At 37.9% G+C, this 27,832-nt stretch overlaps 1 protein-coding gene across 1 annotated transcript; it reads right to left on the reverse strand.

The window, feature by feature from the left end:
* Nucleotides 1-479: 479 nt before the first annotated feature.
* Nucleotides 480-12,927, reverse strand: LOC134224627 (serine/threonine-protein kinase PAK 3). Its single transcript, XM_062704056.1, has one exon. It carries the CDS (start codon nucleotides 12,471-12,473, stop codon nucleotides 10,905-10,907), a length of 1,569 nt encoding a protein of 522 aa, XP_062560040.1. The 5' UTR covers nucleotides 12,474-12,927; the 3' UTR covers nucleotides 480-10,904.
* Between the last annotated feature and the right edge of the window lie 14,905 nt (nucleotides 12,928-27,832).

The raw sequence follows: 27,832 nt of genomic DNA on the forward strand, positions 1-27,832 counted from the left end.
GACTACCAATTCAATGCACATCTTGAGAAACAACCCCTTTGATTTGTATTCTGCTGATCTGACTCTATTACAGTAATACCCCGATTTTATCACCCCCCTGGTGAATTTTGGGGTGATAAAACAGGGTATGTGACAAAATTGAAAAAAAAAATTCCAATTTTTCAATTCATTCTACAAAAATGAATCATTTTATGCCTTGGAAAGGCAAAATGCGTGAACAGTTTCTTGTCAAAATTGCTTACAGAATATTTCTCAGGTACTCAGAAGTCGTTCGTAATAAACTACAGGCAGTGAAAGTTATTTCATGAAAATCAATGTTTTTTACCAGAATACGTATTTTTGGAAGAGGACTCAGAATATATAAAAATCTCATTTTGGCCAAAAATGTTACATATGCAGTTTCTCAAACAAACAGTTCAATTGTATAATCTTCCTGGCGGGTTTTCGGATTTTCAATAAAACAACAAAGAAAGCATTGATCGAGTAAATTATGTTTTATATAATAATATTGTCGTATGGAAACTTAGTGCAATACATTGATTTTCGATCAATTACTCCGGTGGACCATTTTTTATTTTGTTATACATACGGATATCTTCAGGATACACCACCACTTAGGAGGCAAACACAACAAACCTTGTCCGGAAATTATACTTTTCTTTGTGTAAGATACTTTGACTAAATAAAAATGTAACTCGGAATAAAAAACTTGTTGATAGGATTCTTATCCTATGTTTACAAATCGTGGCTGTACTAAAAATACTATTTACAGTGAGTCATTGACAAGAGTTTGCAGAATGGTGACCGTTCTCTAATTAAAATTCTAAAGTTAATCTTCTATGATGCGACACTGTTGGACACCAAAACACCTACATACATGGAATTGATCTTTTCGTAGTGGTTGTGCTTTATTAGACAAGTCTTAGCTACGTTTTCTACAATATACAAAATCGGAAAACAATACCTTTAAATGCATGTATATTGCAATACTTGTTTTATTGCTGTGATTGTTGCGTACGATCTTCTTATGATGATGCACTGATTTGTATACTGATTGCCTGTTTAGCACAAAAAATATCTATAAAAACACATCTAGTGTTGGTTTTTGCAGAGCATATTTTCAATATATATGTTTACTAAAAGTTTCGTTCATGTTTCATGTCAGTCGATTCGTTTTCTCATGAAATAAGTATACAGAAAGTTTTTTTTCGAATATGTTTATAATTGCATGTAGTTTCAAACTGACAGGTGTATAATGGTTTTGAGCTATCGTCTACGGTTTGGATATCTAATTGGTTATGTTTTGTATTTTCATAATTCACTTGGTAGGTCATATATTAATTCTATAATAATGATATCTGTAAGTAAACCATCAGAAGCACCATGACACAATAATTTACGAAGAAAGTTGCATGTTTACACGATTTATTGGTTTCATGGTTCGAATCCAAAGAAAATAGAAAGCCCTCAAAATGCCGTGGAAATGCTCTTAAAACATCAAGTTTAAAACTACGACAAATTTCAGTGCACAATCAGAGCGCACAAAATAATGTACATAAAGGGCGATTCAAATAAGACGTCCACTACTTTTTTAGATTTCTAGACCCCCCTCCCCCCTTTGTCACGCTTTCTTGTATACCTAGTATATGTACTGTCACAAAATCTTAGACCCCCTCCCCCCTAAAATCTGTGACATCATTGTTGAAAAGAGTGTTTAATATTGGAGCGAGGACTTTGCAATTTGGACTTTGGTGAAGTATCCAATGGCGTTGTATCACATAGCACTTTAAATACAATCCTAATTTTAGAACTAAGCAGGGATTAAAAAATTTCGACACGCAGATTGCAGTGGTCCGTAATAATGTACCAATAGCAATCAGCTCAGACAGTAACAATTACAATTAATTGCATATTATTCGGCAACTCGGCCGTAGTAACAATTAAACATAACGTAAGACGTGAAGCGATATAATTGTTCCCTGGGAAAGATACAACCCGCGTGCCGAGACATTGAGCAAGGGGTCGTGCAAGGGGCCCCCTACAAATAGACTCGTTTCAATCATAAAAGTCTGTGTATGCGTAAACTTTGAGCCAAAATGTTTCAGTCGATCTTATGTTTAAATGCAATTCACTATCTGCTGTGACCGTGCTTAAAGCACAATTATAGTTCTTACTGCTGATGCCAAACTATCAATGAACCGATCGAACCAAAATTGCTGGTGCCCCATCATAACCAGAACTCTGGATTCACTAGTGAGTAAGTGTACAAAATTAAGAAGCGGGAGCCTCACAGTTCGACGATGTTTGTCGTAGCGGACAATGACCAATTTGCTGGGAGATGCTTGTCTGGATATTATGAAAAAAAAGATTAATCCACCTAGCGGCGATGATGCCTTTCTCGTGCATCATAAAATGTATTGAAAAAAATTCATTAGAAAGGCCAAAAAAGCACTTTAGGGGAATACATCGCATGTTTTATATCATTTTGCATGTTTTTGCATGATTTAATACGCTTTGCCATCATCACTGATTTTTTTTTCAATTTTCAATAGCAAACTATGGGACCACATTATACAATGCAATTTGTTGCGAGTCAATCGGGCAATGCTAAGTTTAAAAAAGTGTGTCTACAAAATTTGTTCACATACACACATACAGACATCACCTCGGTTCGTCGAACTGAGTTGATCGGTATATAACACCATGGGTGTCCGAGCCTTCTATCACAAGATGTTTTTTGGAGTAATCCTGGTCTTGCTTTGTAGCCGCGTATCTTACCGCACGACTAAGGAGGGTCCCTAATGATTATTTATGGCGAATTGAATCGCAAGAATTAAAATGTATTAGATTTGTTCTAAAAACAGCTTAAAATACTTCTTTACTTTTTCTCCATTGGCATTACATCCCACTTTGGGACATTGCCGCCTCGCAGCTAAGTATTCATTAAGCACTTCCACATTTATTAACAGCGAGGTTTCTAAGCCAAGTTATCATTTTTGCATTCGTAATTCGTATATCATGAGGCTAACACGATGACACTTTTATGCTCAGGGAAGCCGAGACAATTTCCAAACCTCAGCATGGTCTTGCTTTGTTGCCGCGCATCTTACCGCACGGCTAAGGAAGGCCTCTTCACACTTGAAACCGCCCTCCCATTACTGTAGCAACAAGAAACTTACTTGTTAGCACTCTGTGGGTAACGTGGTTATCGAATTTGAAAGCATTAGAAGTGAACACTCCCGTTAAATCATTTGAAGGGTTGAACAAAAATGAAAGTTGCCAACATTATAACATGAGCATCATTCAGAATCAGTGTAAGCTCTTTGCGCAACTTTACTGTTAGAAACTTTGGTATAGGTAAGTGCCCATTTCAATGCTTCTTCCATTCCTCTATCTTTCCATATCTTGATGGTCCTTTCAATATCGAGATGTGGAACGGCGACTTTAGTATGAAAATCTGTTCATTTTCATATAAATTGCAAAGAAAAAAATTGGTTGAAACTCGAAGAACTTTTTACTGAAACACCATTAACATTTCTTATTATTTGAGTGCAACTTAACTGCGTTACAATATGTACGAGTACGAGAAATATGGCGCAAGTGTCACGGAAGTTTCCAGCGTGACTGTTATGCGATCACAATGCACAACTGGATAATTCTTCCGAGTTTATTAGACTAAACTTTTTAGTTTCGCCTAGTTGTCCAAAAAAAAACTTAAAAGTTGGAGACGATGCATAATCCTTTCCTTAGGGGAAATGACAGCTTTGGCAGGTTTTGTTCTATTATTGTCAGGGGGGTTTTTGTTGACCAAAATTTATGAAATTTGGCCACAACATTCTTTAATATGCAAGAAACTTTTTAGTTTCTCCTAGTTGTCCAAAAAAAACTTAAAAGTTGGAGACGATGCATAATCCTTTCCTTAGGGAAAATGACGGCTTTGGCAGGTTTTGTTCTATTATTGTCAGGGGGTTTTTGTTGACCAAAATTTATGAAATTTGGCCACAACATTCTTTGATATGCAAAGAACGTTTGTGCCAAATTTGAGCATAATTAGTTATAGAAAACCCCCTGACAATAATAGAACAAAACCTGCCAAAGCCGTCATTTCCCCTACTTAAAAACGCAAAAACTGGTTTTGTAACAAATCTGATAACTTTTTTCAAAAGGGCGTAATTGTCCGACCTTGATTTTTGTAATGGTAATTGTGTTACGTAATTTATAGAAGTTTCCTAATTCAATTTATTTTGGTCAACTAATGAACGATCGTAATATGCATATGTGTTTCATGTTTGTTGGTATGTATTCCTATGTACATACATGGGATATTTAGGCATATAATGGCAGTGTATCGAACAGAAAGAATAGATTGCAATCAATCTGGCCGTGGCGTCGATTAAACGAAATATGCTGAATAGTGAGAGTGTAAGCCGTTTCAAATTTCTCAAATACAGTTACGCCTTTTTGAAAAAAGTTTCTAGAAATATGCGATCATATGCAGTGATGCTTTCAGTACTGCTTCCTAGCAATAGACACTAGACAGATATTTCAGCAAACAATATCACAAATATTGCCAAAATCTTAGCTGTTCAGCTTTAGGTAATAGCAAAATGGTTCATCATCAACATGAGTCAAACACGATATTCTTTGATACGCAAACATTACCAAGATATGCTAATTTCTATAAATTGATAAAAACAGATAGGCAGACGAGGGTTGTGCACCAAAAATGGAAATATAGTTTGGCAGTGTACATAGGTATAGGTACCTATATCTAACTGTGTTTATTGGAATACGATTCAACTTTGTTGGCATACTGTATCAAAAGATCTCTTCGACGTGCGATAACAATATTAACTTTCGCTACGTTTTTGCAGCTCCATAAATGAACCCTCGACTAAGCATGAATGAATCCCTGGACATACATTTTATCAGTCATAAATCAATTTAGTGCTGTACCTTGATTAGCAGCTCCGATTTTGTTTTTTTTTTCGTTGCAACAAAGTTGTATCGAAAGGCTATAATTCCACTTCAAAAACAAATTTTTCATACGAAGTTCACAGAATCTCAGTAGGATGAGGGTGATCATCTATTTTCAATAATAAAAATTGTACATCAAATCAAAATTGTTACAAATTGAATGCCTACAAGAAAGCAAAGAAAGCTAGTATTACAAAACAGGCGAATAAATCGAGGGTGTCATTAGTCATGTGGTGCGTTTCATTACGCTCAAGTGATATTTATCAGTTTCATCTAATGTTGATTATATGTATTATCTATAGCTGGCGGAAGTGCAACCCTTCTCATAACTAGCGGTTAAGGTCAAATATTTTCAACACCGGACTACAGTTATCTAATGGCTTTACTCGTCTCGTCGACAGTGTAAATGTATGTTTTGTAGATGTAGTGCATCAACTTTGCTACCCTGACTATCAATCAATGATTATCTTTTCTTCCGTCGAGGTATGTAGTAGAATCTACCTACATATCAACTATGTATAAATAGCGTAATGATCTTCTTTGCAGTTAAGGTGTCAGATCGGGTGGATCCGTTCGTACTCCAACACTAACAGAACGCTTCCTACATGTCTTCGAAACGTGTGTCTCATACTTTTATTATTATTTACGACCCAATCGTCCAATCATTTAACCAAGCGTATAGCAGCTATGTGACTGTAATAGTAAACGGCTGATAGACATGAAAAATTGTTGAAAAACAACCCACTCCAAGCTGTTATTTCATTATACTGTAGGCATGCACGCAAATCCCAAATCATCGCAAACGCTCCCCGGCGTGTACTCATACTCGCTCTACAGTACTGCCCAGGTTTCTGTTTTGTATAGACATGTACCGGAAAGCAATCCAAAAACACCATAGGAGGGGAAATTAGAAGATGATCTTGTACTGCAGCCAATTTACTTAATCAAAACGAAAGCGAAAGTAACATTCTTTCATTCTGTTTTCCATCACTGCTTCGTGCCACAATAAATTTATGCAGGTATATTATGAAGAGCGCCTCTCACGTGCACTGTGTGTAATACTGAGCTGCAGGCCGATGTAGCTAACGGGAAACATTCATGAGTCATACAATTTTCGTGAAGACGAAATGACTATGATCTGTCTTATCTTTGGTGGTAGCACTCCAAAGTCAGCATTTCCCAATCTGCTAGTGCCGTTGCAGTTGGTTATTTGAACTATTTTTTGCATTTGAACATATGTAAGTTGCATTTACGTAACAGGGATAAGCAAACGATGATTAAAATAGTAAATGAAATGTAAAAAGGTCAAACATTTAACTCAAAAAAAACGAACATTGCTAAATAGAGAACGACATTTAGAAGGACTCTTCGTTAGACTAGTACCCTGCAGAGTTGTTACGACAACCTAATGCACCAATGCACTATGGTCCAGGATACAGATTTACGCGGAAAGATCGTCAAAACCGTATTTTTTAGAAAAAAACTGTTGTTGCACAAAATTGTTCGAAAAAGTAAGATCACCATTATGATGCTACCAATAAATAGGGTAGCCCATCATATAAAAAAATTGGAAAAATATTTTTTATTTCTCGGAATATTGACATCCTATGTTCTACAAAGTTGTAGCGCAGCTTATTCCAATAAATGAATTGCTGAAAAAACTTTTTCTGTACCTTTTAAATTGGCTGATTTAGGGCAATTTCACCTAATTGGATTCGGATGTACAAAAAAACAGTATTTTTAATCTCCTTTTTTTTCATTTCTCGAAAAAGTCTTCAGGTGACTTTTAGAGCTCAAAAATGCAACTTTTGATGGGTAAATATGCTCAATATCTTTTTCCGATCAAAAGTTATAATCGTTTTTCTGTCAAAATTACATTTTTTTTCATAAGTTGATGTCTCCGGTTAGAGCAGACCAAAAAATATGTATACACGGCATTTGAAAGAGCAATTCATATTCTTTATTATGTCAAAAAATTGGGGATATGATATTTTTTATCTCAAGTTTTACCAATTTTACTGAAGTCATGTTTTTCAAGTAAATTGATATAACTCGACAACGGAAGAAGATACAGACGATTGTATTACAGCAAAACACGCGTTTTGAAAAGCCCCAAAAGTCTTCAAAAGGTGACATTTGTAAAAAATTAAAAATTAAATGAGCAGATCATAAATATTGTTTTTTGAGGGACACCCTAATATTGGTAAGTGAAATTGCTCTAAACAAGTGAGCTTAAGAGCTACATAAAAAGTTTATATATAAAAGTTGATTGGAAAAAGCTGCGCTTCAATTTTGTAGAACATTTTATGTCAATTTTCCGCAAAATAAAAATAATAAAATTTCACATTTTTTTAAAATGGCCCACCCTATTTTTCGGTAACGGGCTCAAGTATCCAGAATAACTCTGTAGAATTTTTTTTTCTTGTGGCCGAAAATGCATCTTTTCTCGTTAATCTTGCAATGCGGTGATAATGATAAAACTTATAAAAAGTGTCAAAGCAGTAGATTTTTAATTTTTCATTTTTCACGAGTGTCTGAAGACTTTTGGGGCTTTTCAAAACGCGTGTTTGATATAATAACATCGTCATACCAAAGAATATGAATCGCTCTCGTCGAGTCAAGTACGAGACACTGAAGACGTCACACAGTTGTGGTCGAAATACGTATCTGCAAAGATATCGAAAATAATTGTTGGAATTAAATGGAGAGTACTTAATTCGTCTTAGATGGTTGAATACATTCCACTAAAAGAGCTTAATATATTTTCTATATTTTCTTATTTTTTTTTTATATGATGGACTACCCTATTTTTTGGTAGCATCATAATGATGGCCCTACTATTTCAAACAATTTTGTAGAATAACAGTTTTTTCTAAAAAATATAGTTTTGGCGTAAAATGCATCTTTCCGCGTAAATCTGTTTCCTGGACCATAGTGCAATGTTTTGGCCCTCTAAACCTCTTCAACTATGCGTGTGTTTTTTAGACGTCCTGACTACCTCAAAGCACAGACTCTGAACCTAGAGAGTTCAATTGAAGATTGGTAGAACTATCTATTAAACAAAGTCCAACCCCTTACTGCTTACCGTTTTTAATTAAATTGTTTTAGAATTTTTGAGAAGACTAGAAGAGTTTTGAAAACTTCTTCGTATGCTTTCCCGTGGAGATTTTTTCGATTATCATCTTTCTGCTTCTTCTTCTTCTTCATGCAACACCAAGCCTCAAAAGAGTTGATGCTGTCCCAAAATTTGGCGAATTCTTGAAGTCGTAGCTCCAATGCGACTTCTGGAAAATGTTTGGAGTATGAGTGACGATGATGGTAATTTAACACGGAATAAAATTTGAAATTCATTTTTTAAATTCAGAACAATATTTAATTAAAAACTATTTAGTATGTGGAGTCTAATACCACATTAATAAGCCCCATAATAAACATATTAATTTGAAAATAACATATTTTTTATGTAAATTTAGTTTATTAGTTAATTAGTTTTTAGTTATAAAGACTAACAACTTTTTTGGAACTATTTGATATTTGATTTCCTATACGTTCCCATGCTAAACTTCAGTGATTCCACTTATGTTTGGATGTATGCACGGCAGACTCGATTTCGCGAATATCAGTCCTAAATTATATTTGAGCAATTATTTTTGATTTTTTTAAATTTTGCTTTTTACTATAGAAGTGTCAAAACAGATGTTTTTTTTTGTGAATTCGATCTAAAATATTTGACTAATTTTTGGTCGAATTTCCAATCAAAAATTGTGACGGCAGGGTTATATATTGGCCAATAAAATATTTTGATGCGAGAGGCCACTTCAATATTTTATGTTCTGTAATGTAAAATTTTGGATGCCTCCGAAGCTCGTGTTTTCATTCTAGCCCAGTATCTTTCGGTCAGCCCCAACTCTACACGGAACCGCGTAACAACTTACTTTATGGCTCCTTTCACTCAAATCCGCCCATGCGTGGAAAAAGCCAAAAATAAGTAAAATGCTAAAAAATCAGGTGAGTACTTTTGTAAAATGTGGATTGTTGAGGTGAATCCAAAAGATTTTACCACGCACGTCCTGTTCCTTCGACAGTATTTACGAAAGCCTTGGAAATTTATCAATAAAACTCACGCAGTTTGAACTGCACTTTCTGAAGCCGTCCTACACAAAATTTCGTTTTAATCAAACCAGGTGGAGAAAGGTTATCGACCTTTGAAAGTGATGCATTTTGATTCCGTACACCCTTCATATTCCATTCGAAACATTAGTATTTATGAATAACATTGCGTATTATTTCCATTTGGTTCTTTTAACCGAATTCCTATATTTGAGAACCACTGACAGTTTCCTGGCTACTAAAGCAAAGCGTGTACTGTACATGCATCCCCTGGGCATTCAAACAGTTCAATGAGCATTTAGGGTTTTTGGGCCGATTAAACGTAGGGTAAAACGCCCAATAGTGGACCCCCTAGTAGCGGAATTTTGCGCTTCCTGTCATAATGTGTAGAAATTTTCAACATATTAATTCTGCTTGATATCTAATACCACGCTCTGCGTCTCCTCTTCACGATATGTACATACATAAAACACTCAAATACACGACGTCATTCGTTGAAATTAACATTTTAAAGTCTGACTGAATTCGCCCTATAGTAGACCCTCTGGGGGTCCATAATAGGAAATTGCTTCCCTATAGTCGACACTTCATTTGATTTTTATGTTCCGTTTCGGGACGTTCTTCTTCCCTATTATGGACCCCCCAAAATATTCCTTTAATGGGCACTCTCGTGTTTATTTTTTATAGAATTGTAAAAAAATCATCTAATTTTACCTTCCATAGCATTTCCAATCCATGTAATCAAATCATAGGACTGTAAGGTAGGTTCTCCCGATGGAATTTCATTGCAAAATGTTTACATTATGCTGTAATAATGCAAAAATGGCTGGAGGGTCCACTATTGGTTGGGGGTCCACTATTGGGCACTTTACCCTAGTTATAAGTGTATTTTATAGCATCGGATTTTCATACATTCATGACCCAAGCTCGCTATTTTTACCATACTTATCGTTGTCGTTGAACGAACACCGAATATTACAAAAAGTGTTTTTTTTTCAGCAAATTGCATTTTTTCTTCTAAGCGTTCCAAAAAAGTGATAAAATACCTAGGAAAATCAAAGTTATGAGGAACATCGCAATTCAACTTTTGTCCGAGGCAATATTCTTCAATATTTCTTTGTGAAAATATTACACAATATTCTTCGAATGTCTAACTTTAATGTACCATTGATTACAGTACAGAAGTTTCAACTGTGTTGTCACAACATATGTACAAAACATGCCTTTTTTTGGCTCGAATTAACCTCCCCCTTAAAGAGTTGTAAAAAGCTTATTCATACAAGGGTAAATTTAAAATTTAATATTTTTAGTCTTCCAAATGTGCAAACTGAGCAACAATAATAATTACTTTGTGATGGTGCAAACTGAATGTAACTTCGTAGGAAAATATCCAGAAGGAAGTGTGTGGGAATGTGAAGGACGAATACCGTTGTCATTACTTTAGCTAAAACACTACTTCTTTGACTTCACACACCTTAGCTACACATTTACACTCGTCTATACCCCTCAATTCCAGCACAAAACACACTCTAGTACAAAATGGACGATATGACATCTCCTATAAAGTATGACATGTAAATACAATTTCAATCAATTTTCTTTCTTTTTCATTCTTGTAATCTTACTTGCCTTGCCGCCGTCGAAACGCGGGTTCCTTATCAACGAAAAAAGTGTTGAAACCTTATCTATTTTCAGCACTTCGCATACAGTTTTTTTTCTTCATTCCGTCCAGCATTGGAAACAGAAGTTCGGTTGTAATTTTAAGGCACTTATTTTCACAGCCATATCGGCATATTTCCACCCTTTCATTCACCGGCTTAGCTATAGTTGTCCCGCTTCAGCAACCTTCGGGCAGCTTTGATTAATGGAGTCAGGGTCCGCAGCTCCATGCAGTCCTGCAGGAACGGGTGTTGCAGCAATTCGTCAGCCGATGCTCGTTGGTCCACTTCCACTTGAAGACAGCGGTCCAGGAAGTCTTTCAGATTGTCCGACAGATTATCCCAACTCTTTACGTCAGGCCGCCCATTCGCGGCAATTAGATAGAGCGCACGCAGAGGAGCCTGATTTAGATATGGTGGTTGTCCTTCGATCATCTCTATTGCCATGATTCCCAGCGACCAAATATCGACCTTCTTTCCGTATTGCTTTCGGGTCACTACTTCCGGAGCCATCCAATACGGTGTTCCAACCATAGTTTGACGCTTCTCATCGCCTTCGATGTTGGCACAAAATCCAAAATCAGTCACTTTAACCGATCCGTCCATTCCGAGCAGCACGTTGTCTGATTTAATATCTCGATGTATGATCCCTTTCGAATGAAGGAAGCTGATTGCCTGTAGAACCTCACGGCAGACTGCGGCAATTTGGCGGTCTTTCATCACCGTTTCTGTGACTACATCTGTCAATGGTCCTCCGTCCATGTACTCAAGAATGACCCACAGATGATCAACCGTTTCTATATAGTAAGCCTCTAAGAAATTCACCAAATTTCTGTGATTGAAGTCTTTCAGTACATTAATTTCATTGAGGATGGATTCTTTGGATGATTGATTTTTCATATCGATTGTTTTGATCGCAACTTTTTGAGAAGTATGACGATCATTGGCTATAAATACCACTCCAGAAGCACCTTTACCGACTTCGACAGTTTTCTCGTATCGCTCCAATGGATCGTTCATATTGCAAATTCGTTTTAGCTCGTTGTAAACTTGCATGTCTGTCTTCGGTGTACGGACATTTTGCTCCTTTGGCCTCAGTATGAGCTCATTTTCTGCATCTAAATCGACTTTGTTGACTAAATCGTATGCACTTTTATGATTATCCAATGTGGTGCTATTGCTGTGAATAATCATAGTTTCCTTATTCCCACTTTCCAGCAAGTTCAAATTCTGGAAGCCTTTAGTCATTCTTGGGTAGTTCTTCGGCTTGGGCATTACCTGTGGCTTTGGAGGTAAGGTCATTGCCTTCTTCGGTAGTGGAGGTGGTGGAGGTGAAACTTCTGCATAGTTTTCCTCGCTTTCAATAGAATCCTCACTTTTGTGGGCATTTTTCATGTCCAAAAACTGATCGATTGATTCGGTTTCCTCGTGGATGGCATCTTCGGTTATAAATGGCTTAAACGGTTCTGCTTGTTCCTTTTTCTTGATCGAGTAATTGTAAAATTTGACTGCCTGGTATGCGGCTTCTGGGTTTTTACTCTGTTCGTCATGCGTGATGGATGCATCCATAAGCCTGATCCATGCTTTTGGCAGACCTTCCAAATCACCGGTAAGCTTATTTTTGCTGACATGTATTCCGTGCACCACATTTGTGGGCAATCCAATCTCGGATATTTTGTTTCTGTCATTGTCTTTGGCAGTTTTCCTGCCGAACAAACTTTTCATCATTTTTACACGAAGCAACTAATCTCACAATTTGATCTTAAAGTTCCTTCTGTCACTTTAACACGTAGCGCCACCAAACGTAAGAAAATTTTGCACCAAATTAGAATCACGCGAACAATTCACAAGTCTTCGACATTAGCGAGACACAATGAAACAGGAGTGGCCCTTTCGTTCTTCTTCTTCGCACTTTCTTCACAGCGATAAAGACTTCCGTATTTTTTCAGGCACTGATCGGACGAACTGGCCGCGAAACATGTTAATGGGCTTAACAAACGAACATTATCGAAGTTAGTTTTATCCGTAATATCAACAATCAATTTGGCTAGGCACAAGGACGAGTCGAAATGAAGCAAAATATCCGTAGACACATAAGGATACTCCAGACTAGTGCTCGCTCTTTGAATGAATGACGAATCACCGCACGATATGAAAGGCACCACCACTGCTAACTGATTGCTGAATGGTATAACAATACACTCATACACTGATACCTACTCTATGTTTTTTTGACAGCTAGAGGCACTGTAAAAAATGTGGAAACGGTGCTAAAGAGCATTCTTATTGGATTCTCAATCACAAAATATAGACACTGGAATAAGTATGACACGTGTTAGAGCAAGATTACCGGGCGTGAGTATTAGTCGTTTAGCAGCGCAGTATCATAACCAGACACTTCACTACTAAAAACGCTGCTAAACCAGTAGCGCGGTAAGAGTTGATAGTTGATAAACTGTCAAACGTTACTGGTACGAATTACAGCAACCAATTCGAAAGCCGAAAGTGACTGTGACTGGTACGAAAATTTGTGATTAAACTAAAATGATAGCGTAGTACGGGTGATCCCAAGTAACCAAAAGTTCCTTTAAGAGTAAGTTTTTCGCTTAAGCAGTGAAGCTGATTAAGCCAAAAACGTACTCTTAAACGAACTTTTGGTTACTTGGGATGCTTTTATAGCCTATTCAGATAGAGCTATTTATCTCTTTGTAAGAGGGAGAAAGTATCGAATTATTACTAGGTGTTCAGGCTGCAGCAACTCAACCAACCACTTCTTCAATTTTTTTTTTTCAAAATTATTCGTATCACACTATTCGTTTTTCTTATCAACCATCTATAGCAATCGATGCCACATTCTGAAGATTTTCAAATTAATCAGAAATTACAACACGGAAAATTTATAACGATCTTTTCCAAAAAATCGATACCAATTGATGCCGTTAAAAAGATATGATGTTCATCGTTCTACTTTATCGACCTGTAAAAATTTCGAAGAAACATAGAATTTCTGCTGCTTCGCATAAGTATTGCAAATATCTAGCTACATAAATACATAAAAGCATCTTTTCTCTTTTCAAATCTGTTGAATCTGCTTATCAGGTGTTTGAATTTCAAATAATTCAGGATTATTTTGCGATTTGCAAATTCCCGCTAAAACAATTTTTTTTTGCGAAAACCACATGGATTGAATCCAAAAGAGAATGAAAAAATCTTTCACTTATCACGTCTGTACACACCTCTCGGTAGGTAGGATACCGTGATAGCAAGCGTGAAAGACGTTTTTCGGAATCTGTTACGATAATGAATTAATTCGATGGCTATACCTCATGATAAAGGTCATATCAAAATTACATCAACATACACTAACAAAAATCCACACATTTTTATTGGCAAAAATCTAAAGAAATTTGCAAATAAATTTTATGTGTCCATTAATAACCACCCGCTATAGAGGATCCACATAAAGGCTATTAGTTAATAACGATTATGTGTGTTTCCACATACATGCTATGAGAATATACATAGCCGTTATGTGGGAAATGCTGTAGTCAAAATTTATGTGTGCCACACATAATGAATATGATTGGATTTTTGTCAGTGCATGTTTTTATGTTATAGGTACTAAATTTCTTTCTGAAAACTCATATGTGAATATGTTCATTATGTGGAAGATATTGATTTGAAAATTGTATTGGAGGTAACCACTTTCCTTTCGATAGGACTCGAACCCACGATCCTCAGTACGCTAGACTGGTGCTTTAACCAACTAAGCTACGAAGGACTTCCGTCGGCCTTCGCAACATAGCGGCTACTGAATGAGCTCGAGATTTCCAAATTGGACGCATAGTCAAATCACTCGCAATTCATTTTTCAAGGATGTGTGAACTATTTGCCAGTTGGTCGTCAAGCTCAGACCCGACCGCATTGCGTAGGCAAGAGCACGCAACTCAGGTTCAATCAAAGTTAATTGCCTATATTCACTTTCCCTTCTATAGGACTCGAACCCTTGACCCTCAGGGTCCAGAGTCTCATCGAAAGGAAAGTGGTTACCAAATCAATATCTTCCACATAATGTACATATTCACATATTAGTTTGCAGACCATTGTAAATTAATGGTAAAGTATGTTAGGAATTTTGTAATGCTGCTATTTCTTGAAAAATCTTAATTTTAGTAAACAAGCTAAGGGCCGATTTCTTCACTTCCGCTTAACTGGTTTAAGGCCTAAGCGGGGATGAAGAAATCGACCCTAAGCTTCTTTATTTCCGACAAAGTTTTGGCAATTTCCTCAGATTTTAAAGAGAGGTAATTAAAATTTAAATGAGAAAAAACTTTGAATGCTATTGGATGGATTATAAAAATCCACAGACTCATTTTGCTTTGCTAAGCTCCTTTGATTTTCTCACGACATTTCTATTTTTTATAGGCTGAGCGACGTGGACCATAATTTAAAATGCTCAAGTCGTCAATGGATGTGTTGTATGTTAATAGGTCAATGTTTGTTTGGTCGGCCAATGAACATGAACAAAAACAACAACTCAACGGTTTAGAGTGTTTTTTTGTTAAATATCTTGGCACATGTTTCAAAATGGACAAATTGATATGAAATTTTCGAAAAAGAATCCACGTGTCTTGGAGGAAGTCGAACCCTCAACCTCCTACTCTCTAGATAGGCGTGATAACCCCTACACAACAATACCACTTAAGGGCCGATGCCCACGTAGCGTTTTTTCAACGCTGCGTGCACGTGGCTACCGTGGTTACCGCTTTTTCCCGATGCACACATGCGTCCTTTGAACGCCGTGTGCACGCAGCGTTGAAAATATGCTACGTGGACATCGGGCCTAAAGGTCACGTTTGCGGAAAAGCCATCAGAATCCGAGTACCAACCTCCACCGCGGTACATAGCACATATGGTAAGGCGGTATAATGCGCCCCACCTGACCAAAACGCCCCCCTTTGATTTCTAGAAAACTATAACTAATTAAGGGTCAAAATCAGTTGGTACCCATAAGTATTTGTAAACCCACCATACTATGTAAATGTGGAAGTATTTTTGTATTACACAATGAAAATAATAGCAAAATACAAAAAGTTACAGTTTTGATGTAACTTTTTCATGTTTGTTTGCTCAACATTCTGGAGCGACTCTGGCATACTGTCCGCAAAACTTGCACTGGAACACTCAGTTGGGCAACAAAATAACTTTCCTCAGTGGTTAATAAGATAAAAATTGCTTCCATCTTCAAAAATGTAACGATTTTCGAAAACATGTTTCACTGGCCAAAACGCCCAGTGTAGGCAGGACGATATGCCCTTACCAAGTGGACACAAGCGCAGCGAGCCTGCAGCAGATGCTTTCAAATTGTATGGAAAATATTAAAATGTAATTCACACCTGCTTGAATGGACCTATGTTGGTTTTTTAATGTCAAGCGCATAAGAATTTGTAGCCTTTTTATTATGGGATTGATAAAATACTAATGAAGGGCTATGAAACATTTATTTTTTTTTCTTCTTGAGCACAGGTAAACGGAAACGGTAGTGTGGGGATGGGATCACCCGACCCACTTAAACCAAAACCCTTTCACCAGTCCGTATCCCCCGGCCCGCAATTAAGCATACATACATCAGGGTAGGACTATTGAGAACGCTCACGCCTATGCTAACGCACTCGACGATATAACGCAACATCGACTTCAAGGGTGGTAACATCACCACCCGTCGATCGCAAGCTATGATAGTAACCTACCCAAGTAACCATGAAGCTATATATGCTTGCAAATAATACAGCCATTAAAGTTGACTTAAAGTGGAAAAAGGCCCTTTTACGACCGAAATAATGCCTTATTACTTTGACATGTTGAAATAAAACATATGCATCGCTGCATTCGTAATGCTGAACCTGGGTACTGCGGATAGAGCCGCTTTTCTGCGCTCAAGCGAGCAGAGGGATATTTTGAAATCACTCCCATAAACAAAATTATTTTGCAGTTACTTGGCTGTCAAACATTTCCCGCTCTTCGAATTTCTCTTTCCACGCTGCATGAGAGCGCACAAATGCGCTAGACTCTACATGACTTTACGATTGTTTACATACATTCATGCTCCGATCAGCTGCGGAATCTCGTGAAATTTCGTAACGAATGCTTTTAGTTGCATTCCCACTAAATTTCCACTCGAAATATAATGTGAGAATATTTGTTACAAAGAATACAAAACTCAAACAAAGTTTATTTTATTTTTTCCAAAATAATAACAATACTTCTCAATATTAGATCAGAAACGAACATAACCACAATCTTCAATGTTTGGCTCCGGCACAATAGAAAATTTTGGCTTCAGTTTGACAACCAAATTGATTCTATCCGCAGCACCCAGTGCTGAACTAGTGTATCGTTGCTCGACAGGCCCTTTGGCATATGCACTGCAACAACCTCAGTCTTGTGATGTGCTAACGCCAACCTCCTTGAGTTGAGCCATTCTTCGACTCTGCTAACCGCATACGAAGTTTTCAATTCAACTTCGTTGAGAGTGTCGCCTGTGATCTCTAGCATTACATCATCCGCAAAGCTTTCTATTTCCACACCAGCCGGGAGATTTAAGCGTAATACTCCGTCATACATGATATTCCACAGAACCGGTCCGAGGATCGATCCCTGTGGAACACCTGCTGACACTTCAATCGACTGCTGACCAGCGTCGGTGTCGACTAACAATATCCTATTCCGAAAATAGCTTTTTAGAATCCTGCACAGATAATCCGGGACTCTCAAGCGATGCAGGGAATCAGCTAGCGTTATTAAATGCATTCTTTACATCTAGTGTAATCAATGCACAGTACCTAATACCTCTCCTATTCAAACCACGCGCTATCTTAGCCGTTTCCGTTACCGACCGAATTGCTTCGATGGTAGAACGACCTTTACGGAACCCATATTGGTTGTTTGATAAGCCACCAGCACACTCCGTATAGCCCGTCAATCTATTCAGGATCACCCTCTCTAACAACTTGCCAGTTGTGTCAAGTAGGCAAATTGGTCTGTATGCCGAAGGCTCTCCCGGGGATTTCCCAGGCTTAGGCAATAGCAACAACTTCTGCCGTTTCCAACGATCTGGGAAGTTTCCTTCGTCCAGGCAACGTTGGAGGCAGTGTGGCGGGCCAGTCCGATGAGTCATACTTCGTGAACAAACCTTCAACGATCCTGGCTAACATCTCCGGGGATTTCTCAGGAGGTGTGCTGTTGATCCTAGTCATCACTATCCTGTATGCATCCCCCCATGGAGTATTTTTGGCCATCCTACACAGTTCTTCAAAGCAGGCTCTCTTACTACATTTGAATTCATAGTTCAGAGCTCTGCATGGCTGTTTGGAACACCCGGCGTCTTTCTACCTTGTCCGTTTCGGTTCTAGCACGTCGCAACCTTCTTTTAGCTCTAAGACAGGTTCTGCGAAGATCAGCTATCGTGCTCGTCCACCAGCGGTTTGAGGTTGCCGGTTGGCATAGTCCTCCTGGCCATTGTCACGTCACATGCTAGTGTTAGGATATCAGATAACTCATCACTACTAAAGACTAAGGAGTCCGATTATCCCACCGTAGTGATTCTTCCAGCAGTTCTGGGTTCAACTGCGAGGTACGCCATCCTAGATCAGCTTTACTGACCCGCCCTGTGGTTCTATTGGGGGTATTGCTGACCATAAAACGTATTTCCTGATGGTCACTAGCAGTGTACCCTTCGTGAACCCTCCATTCAGGCTCCACCGTCCATCCCGCGCTGGAGAAGGCCACATCGATGCATGACTCGCCATTCGGTCCTCTGAACGGTGCCGCTTGGTCCTCGTTCAGCAGGACTACGTGCAGTATCGCTAGAGATTCTAGCAGGATATAACCTCTAGCGTTAGTCAACCGAGAGGCCCAATCCACTGCCCACGCGTTGAAGTCACCTGCTACAACTAATGGTTTAAGACCAGCTAGTCTCGCTACAAGATTATCTAACACCCTAGTATAGACTTGATGGACTTTCTTTAAGGAAAATGCCTTTGTATACGCCACGTGAAACCTGATATATATTTTTACCTCTGTAGTTTTTTGTATAAATAAAAAACAATGGTTTTTCGTATGAAAGTGCACATTTTTTAGACCCCCTCCCCCTTTAAGAGTTACGTAATCTTTAAAGATTCCCTAATATATGCTCATTAAACATCAATTAAATGTTATTAACTCTTATTTGTGTTAATATATACTTAAAGCACATGATTGGATAAATGCGTACTCTTACCCCACCCGATGCGCACTTTTACCCCACCGGTGAGGTAAGAGTGCGTTTTTCACTTGTCCTGCAATAAGGGTTGGTGCAAAATGTACTGTTTTTGATAGCCTATTTTTATTGAATGCATTTAGATCATTTAAACTGGTTTAGCAGTGATTCAAACATGCAATATCGGTTTTTCCTTTTCCACTACCCCCAGTGTACCTTATTATAAATTCGAATTTTTATTCGGTTTTGTTTTCAATATGTATATTTCTAAGGGATTTTTTTTAAAATATCGGACTGGGAAAAACCGGGAATTCGAAATCTAATATTCACTGGGAATAAGCCACCCAGAGTGGAAATTAATTACTGTGTCTGAAACTCGGCAATTGCACGCACAGTATGTGAAAGATTCCGTTTGAAAAATGTCATTTTGTTGGACCACACGCGGCGGATGAAAAGAGCCCGCAGTTACGGAGGAGAAGGTGCATTAGAAGCTGTAGGGTTCGCCCACGCCTATCAATGAGTTCCCTTTCCGATAGCGATAACACTAGGGTCATTCACGGGGAGCCAAACAATCAAAGCTAACACATTTCAGCCCGGGAAATTCCCAACTAGCGTGTGAAATCATCTAATCGAGCTCCAACATATCGAGGCTAGCCCTAGGCATCGTTGGCGGCTTTATCTAGCGATGTGAGCCCCGAATCAGCGTGAAGAGCCAATCCGTAATGACCCACCCAAAACAACGAGGCCAACCCTAACCAGCGTGACGAACCCCCAAGCAGCATGGTGAACAAATCCGTAGTGGCCCACCCAAACAGCGTGGACAACCCCAAGCCAGCGAGGTGAACCACAATATAGCGTGGTGAACCGATGTGTAGTGGATCCAAAACAGCATAGCCAACCCGGAACTAGCGTGGCCGACCCTAAACCAGCATGGCTAACCCCAAATCAGCGTCGAGAACCCAAGAGTGGATTGAGAATCCTGACCGCCATAAACTCCACCACACCCAAGACTATCTCCACCAATAAAGTGACTGCCGGCTGCTAGACAATAAGGTCTGTGGAGACAGAAAGAAAGACAGGCAATCTACTCCCCTTTCGTAATGTCTGCGAGAAGTAGTGGTAAACAGCAGAGTTACAGGTAGGAATTTCTCATTTCCTATTCCACTAAGCAGGGGCCCCAATGCGAAAAACGGTCGCAACGAAATTATGTGTCTCGAAATTATTAAATATTAAGTATATAAAATGTACCCCCTGACAATTTATTACAACTATAGTGTCCCTGATTGTCCTCTGCTTTGTAACATTACCGTTTTTGCCTTTCTCGTACAACTAAGTTGTACCGAAAGGCTATCATTTCACTCTGAAAACGAACTTTTTATAGAAGCCTCTGAGACCCATAGTATTATATACCAATCGTTTCAACTCGACGAGCTGAGCACATGTCTGTCTGTCCGTGTGTATGTATGTGTGTATGTGTGTGTGTATGTGTGTGCACAAAAGCTATAAAAACATTAGACAACTTTTCGTATAGTAATCCTTAACCGATTTTCTCGCAACAAGTTTCATTCGACAGGGGACAAAGCCTTGTTGATCACTATTGAATTTTATAACGATCCTTCATTGCGTTTAAAAGTTATGAAGAAAATGGTACATCGAACTATAGAAGCGCCCTATATGGTTGGTGTCTTAACTAAATGCGAGAAAGGCACCACCAACGCTAGGTGGATTAATCTGGGTTTTTCTGTATCCGCATTACTGGAAAGGTGAGTAAATTCCAGAAGGTTTCGCATATCCTAAGAGGGGCTAGCCTAGCATCTCATAACCTACTACCCATCTATATAGGGGACAGGTTTTGAGCGTTCAGTTTCGAAAGCAACAGAACGGAACGGCGACGGTAACGGCGGGACTTAACAGAAAAAGGGAAACTGTTCCGTTTTCCTTCTAACTGAAAATATATTCATCCCATCACGAAATAAAGAAATACTGCACCAATTCCGTCGCTTCTTTTAGCTTTTAACATGCGTGCTCACTGCTGCAAAAAAAAATCATAAAAATACTAAAAAAAAACAAATACATTTTTACTAAAAAAAAAAGAGATGAAGTCCGGGAGCAGTAACCCTTTAGAAGCAAACTGTCAAATCTTGCCGTTACCATGGGCTTTCCTTTTTCACGTAAGTGCGATTATAAAATGTTTTCTCGGGGGTAATTTTTCCATACATTCTTGCTGGAGGTGAGTTTGGTAGTTGTGGCATAGCCGCAGCGCCGTAGCGTGCGGTTGGCCAGGTTGGCCCCCGCCAAGGACGCCAGCCTTTAGGGGGCGCCGAAATCAAGAATTACACTATGAGAACAATTGTACTAGCTCGTCGATGAGGAATCGATAAAAAATAAATCGAGTACAAAATCCAAAAGTTTGTGGTACTTACAGATATTTTGAGTAATCTAAATCAAAGAAAAAATTCTTCTTTTCTTTCACATCAAGAAGTCATATGGATTGGTCTTAGCTTTGAGATCTATTTTGGTTTCTCAAGAACTTTTGGAACCGGTTACAAGGGGCTCTAATGGCTGATACCGAGAAGTAGTAATATGGGTTTTGTGTAAATTAAATTAAGATAAATTTGCTAGTTTTTCTTAGGAAAAACTCCGTGTGGCTCGAAAATAGACCGTTGGGCCAAGCGAAATTACCAATTGCTGCAGTCCTGAAACTTATGCCAGAGCCGTTAAATATTATTCTGAGTTTGACTTGGTATGAGGGTTGTGTATTTAAAATAATGGTTCTCATTATTTTAAATACTAGGATAAGAGATCGGCGAAGACGCCATCTTGTTTTCAATCGAACCGTCAAAAGAGGTTCCATTTCACAAACAAAGAGTTCAAGTGCTCATACGTTACCATTTCGACAGTATTTCACTCCGCCGGTCTCTGATTATAGGGTTGCTAGTTTTCATCTGACAAATTTGCTGAATATGAATATCTGCAACGAGAAATTCAAGCAGCAATAAATTTGCCTTGCTAGAACTTTTAGTTTATTGTTTAATTTATTGTGGTAGACTTTCCTTATGACTCTCGGTGTTCATAACAGGTTTTCTTCTATTATCAACAATAGAATCAGATCCAGATTGGTTCGAATTTTATCGAATTTTAGAGTTGGATTTTACTGACCCGGATATGTCCAGAAGTATCTAAAAAGTTTGATTTTTCTCAACTAAATAGGTCTGATGCCGATTTTAGTCACCACCTGACTCACTCTTGACTTGATTCGACTAGGTACGATGGCGATTCCGAACATCGAACAACATCTAGAGCTGGGTTTCATTGACCCAACTAGGTCACCATGTTTCTCAAAACCATTGGCCTACCCACTCCAGGGTTAGATTTTCTTAATCCGATTAGGCATTGGATTTTTTTGACGCGACTAAATCCAGTAATTCCTTCAAACCACCGATTAAGCCACACCAGCTTTGGATTTCTCTTGAACCGAATTGGTTCAATGGTGCTTCCGATCATCAAACAAACCCGCTCTAAAAATCAAGATTCGACTCTGGTCATCGACCATCTTTCTCCATACACTTATTGAACCCTATTAGTGGCTCCCAGTGGACGCCCCACTCTAGAATTGGATTTTTCTTGATAGGAATGATTCGAATAAGTCCGTTAGCGATTCCAGGTGTGAAACGACACCTTCTGGAGTCGAATATTATTGTCCCATTTGACTAGAAACAAGACGATGGTAGTTTCAAAATCTGAATTTATTTCGAATCTTTGGCTATTTTGGTAATATTGCTACAGAAATTTATTTTTTGTTAAACATGCAACAAGCAGATTTCTCATCATAGTGTTTTTGAGAAAGTTTCATCATTATGTTTACACAAATGTAGCCAAAGGTTAAAAGATTTTATGATGTTCATCCGAAATACATCATTCATTCTAGTACGTGGATTCACTTTTTTTTTATTTATTAGTTTATTGAATTGTCTAGAGGATCGTCAGTGGTAACATATTTTACAAATAGTTAGTCAAAAATGATAACGAGTTTTAAAATTTCTCAGAGATTTTTTGCAACCCACTTCTTCTTCTTCTTATTGGCATTACATCCCCACACTGGGGCAGAGCCGCATCTAGTGGGTTGCAAGTGCTGGAAGTGCTTAATGAGCTTAGTGTTCATTAAGCACTTTCAGCACTTGCAACCCACTAGACTTTCACAAACCACATTGCAACATTTTAAAACATTGCAAAACATTTTAATCTTACCCTTTCAAAGTAAGATCCATTTTTTTTCTCTAAATATAAAATGCAAATATATTAGTTTCCTTAGTGAGAAAGGGGCGCCAAATAAAGGTTTCGCCAAGGGCGCTGATACCCTACGCTACGGCTCTGCATAGCCGCCATGCTTAGTATCCGGAAGTTGCTAAGGATAATAAACAACCAACCGGAAATCATCTAGGGAATCCATTTGTTATTATTGTGTATTAGTCATTCCATTATCAACTCTCAAATAAAAGTATGTTTGAAGCCTTCATTCATTCCCACGATATTTTACATTTGACGACGAGAGAAACCGAATTCAGAATGAATTTTGTCTAGCCTCCGGAATTTAATGATGGAGATTCCTGGCCGTTGTATGAAGAGCGTTTGAAGAGATTTTTCGTTGCCTATCTAATGAATAATAAGGACAACAAGAGGAAATCTGTGTTTTTACTGACGGTTGTGTCCATGGAAGTCTACCAAATTGTTAAGAATTTAACGTTCCCGGCATTACCTGAAGATAATAAGTTTTCGGAGCTTTGTGATTTGTTGAAGCAGCTATTTACCCCGACCACAGATAACAGACATCCAAGCTAGAACAAATTTTACTCAAAAAGCTGTGTAAATCAAAGTACGTTAGAATACTGACTGTGGCAATACGTCGTTTGGTGGCGCTAGGTGTCATTCATTGCGTCATGCGTACTAGCTGTCATATTTCATCAAACATTGCGCGCCAAATGATACCAAACTTGCCGCCTCTTCCAGCACGTGATAACTGTTGATGTTTATTTTTCATGCACTATGGAACCAACCAGGTGAAAAAACAAATTCTGCAAAACGCATTTTCGTACCTTCAAACAACCTGTTAACGATCATTCAGTAATTTGTGTTCGATCATTTAGTAATTTGTCAATAACACATTCCAGAGACTGAATATCAAAATATGTTGTATAGTGGACTTCTAGTGCGAAGGTTTTTCTACAACTTTGCCTAATGGTTCGGTATTAGAATTCAACTAATAACGGAGTTAGAGCGCTAGTTGCAGTAACTCAAACTAAATGATTGGAATTTTGTTATCATTTAGTCTAAGTTACTGAAACTATAGCTATAACTCGGTTACTAGTGGAATTCAAACAACGAACCATTAGGCAGAGTTGTAGAAAAACCTTCGCACTAGAAGTCCACCATACCACATATTTTGAAATTCAGCTTCTGGAATGTGTTATTGACAAACTACTAAATGATCAAACGCAAATTACTGAATGATGGTTAACATCCTTGATTACAAGACCCTTTCCCAATCGTCTCTCCTCTAAGCATTGCATAATCTATGCATGCTCTTAGCCACCCTACTGGCATCGCCAATCCTTCCAATGGGTAGTACCGATCAACTTGCCAACGAGATTGCCAAATTTATACAAAACACTTCGTTTTTTTGTTGCACTTTCAGCGACTTCTATGGTGTTATATGCTTCTGTGGTATATATGTCATGTACTGGAACTTTTATGATGATTTATAATTCCGCACCATGATAAAACGAAAATAACACGATATGAAAGCCTAGTTCGATGAGTTTGAGGTTATGTTTTTAAGTTTTAAGGTGTCAGTTTAACCCCTATATAGAGTGTTCAGTTGGCCCCAACAGGTGAACATATTTAAAAACTCTTGGAAATTTTGTTAAAATCAAGGAAACTTGTCACAAATACATGCCAGAGCACTGTAAATAACAGATTTTTTTGTGGGATGACCAATAATTGAGAAATCATCTTCTATGGTAAAGTAAAGCTTATTTTATGGGAGGTGAAACTTATAAAAATATAGGGTTACTGCTCCTGGACTTCATGATGATGATGATGATGGTCCCGCCACATACCCCTACAAAGGTTTGAGCTGGACGAGTTATCTTTAAGATAATTAAATAAGATCAATGTAATCGGTTTTGCAAACAAACGATCCGATTGTATATACAGATATAAAATCCAAAATAAAATTCCATACTGTACAGCAAAAATAAATCGGTAAAATGAACTAAAGAACTACACCTAGAATTTTTGTAATCAACAGTAGTGATACATGGAGCTCATCAAAAGCTAAACTTGTGAAACCTCTCGCACAGATTTCAAAAGCTCCGCCAAACATCGCGTTCTTTTCACAAACCAATATCGCAATCTAAAACTCACATGTATCTGAACATGGATCATTAGGTTCGACAACCAAACATCAAAACTTGTGTAACTGCTCCGTCGATAACAAAAGTTTCGGAACAACCGCGAGTACAAAATAATCTACCAGAAGGCTTACTACTAATTCAAGAGCATGATTCAACAGTTCGAAATATGCAAGTTTTAAATAAAATCAAAAACATTCATATCTGCAAACCCCGCGCGATGCTCAAACTTTTGTAGACTACACAAAGAAAGGTTCAAAAATAAACTACGTCAATAAATTAAAATCCATCATCATCATCGAGGCGAACGTCATAGCTTATTAATGCCTCAATAAATGATAAAAAATGGTCCATAAAAATCATCCGTTGTTAAAAACTTCGTCAAGATACATGTGTTAACGGGTAAAAAATTGCCGGGTAGCTGTTCAAAAGGCAGCTTTGACGTGTGAAATACATTGTCTCTTAAACTGTGTTAGCGTGACTGCACGTTTGATGTGTGAAGGCATCGAATTGAAAACATTTATACCTTTAAAAAACAAAGAGTTTTGTGAAGCGCCATACAGAAAATAGGGTGTTCTCACATTATCCGCGTGTCTAGTATTATAACTATGAATATCACTTCCTCTTTCAATTCGATCACACAAATATCGAGGCAGTAAACCGTTTATTACTTTAAAATAGAACACCATAGTCAAGTACACTATTCTTTGCTTCACTGACAGCCATTGTAAGGCGTCCAACAGGAAAGTTGAGGAAGTGAATCTATCACATTTTAAAATCAAACGCATTATTTTATTTTGTAAGCGCTGCAATCTCGATATTTGTGTTTCGTTAGCCAAGAAAAGGATGGAAGGGCAAACATCCAGATGAGGAGAGATGATTGATTTATACAAGAGTATTTTGCTACCAATAGTCAAATCGTGTTTTAATCGACAGAGCATTCCATACTTCTTGGCTATTTTCTTGATAACATTGTCAATATGTATGTCAAATTTTAGCTTGTCATCAATAATCACGCCAAGATATTTAATATCGCGGACGCGATCAATTGTCCCATCATCAATTTTAACAGAGACATCCTCATTTACTCCAGGTTCGCGAAATTACCATGTATTTTGTTTTATCAATATTCAATTTCAATTGCTTGTATTTCAACCATCTACTTAGAGAGTGTAAATCCTCGTTCAAGCGTGAAACGGCATCTGCTAAATTTTAGCTGCAATGAATATCACGGTGTCATCAGCAAAAGATTTATATCACAAAATCGTAAGACTCGTCGCATGTCATTTATATACATAATGAATAAAATAGGCCCTAATACACTTCCCTGTGGCACTCCTAGCGTGTTCTCCACGGGACTAGAAACAGAATCATTAAAAGCAGTCCTTTGAGATCTGTCAGACAAATAGCTTTCAAACCAATTGTATGCAGATCCCGAAATTCCAAAGCGCTTGATTGTGCTCAACAATAAGGGCCGAGAAATTGTCTCAAAAGCGCGTTTTAGATCCAAGAACACAGCAACAATCGTATCTTTACGCTCTACATTTTTTTTCCATTTAGCTAATACCAAGTTCAATGCGGTTTCAAAAGAATGACCTTCTCGATATCCCGATTGTTCCGGTATCAGCAAGTTATTTCTATTCAAATACTCAAGCAGCTGGCCTTTTACTACAAGTTCCAAAATTTTCTCTAATGTGTGCAACATATTGATAGGACGAAACTCTTCGGCTTTAATCGTCCCAGCAACTTTTTGAATCGGAATCACTAGAGATTCCTTCCAAACTTGTGGCACGTGCCCAGTTCGTAAAGATTCATCTATAAGGTCCAGCAAGTTGTGTCCGATGACATCAAAGCAGTCTTGTATTACCTTGGCATTAACATTATCAACTCCAGCCGTTTTTCCAATTGAATAGCAAATATTCTCAAGTTCTTCTAATGTTATTGGGTGAAATCCATCAAATCTACAATTTAAATTAATCGGCTGTTTTATTTCGCCAGGCTCATCAACTAACTCAATTGACATGGTTAATCAGTGAGACACTGTTGACGAAATATTGATTTAATTTATCTGCAATAACTTGTTCTGACTGTTCTAATGTGCCATCGAGGTTATGGTTATGGATCGCGGTTTGCTACTATTAGGTTTTAACAAGGATTTCAAAATTTTCCATAACTCTTTGCTGTTGTTTTGATGCTGATCAATTTTCCTCTGAATATATTCGCATCTCGTTTTTTTTCAACATATGCGAATATTTATTACGCGCGACCTGATACCTTTTCCAATGAATAGCATTATTACTTCTACAAAATTTTCTGTACAATTTGTCCCTTTTACGTTTGAATCGTAAAAGATCCAGATTGTACCAGCTGTTCGAGTTTTTCAGAGATACATATTTATGTTCTATTAGATTATTGGTACA

Source organism: Armigeres subalbatus, chromosome 3, assembly GCF_024139115.2.
Source record: "Armigeres subalbatus isolate Guangzhou_Male chromosome 3, GZ_Asu_2, whole genome shotgun sequence".
Classification (NCBI taxonomy): Eukaryota; Metazoa; Arthropoda; class Insecta; order Diptera; family Culicidae; genus Armigeres; species Armigeres subalbatus.

What these genes read in the sequence shown, in the direction of transcription:
- LOC134224627 (XM_062704056.1), bottom strand. Translation starts at nt 12,473, where the DNA reads ATGATGAAAAGTTTGTTCGGCAGGAAAACTGCCAAAGACAATGACAGA.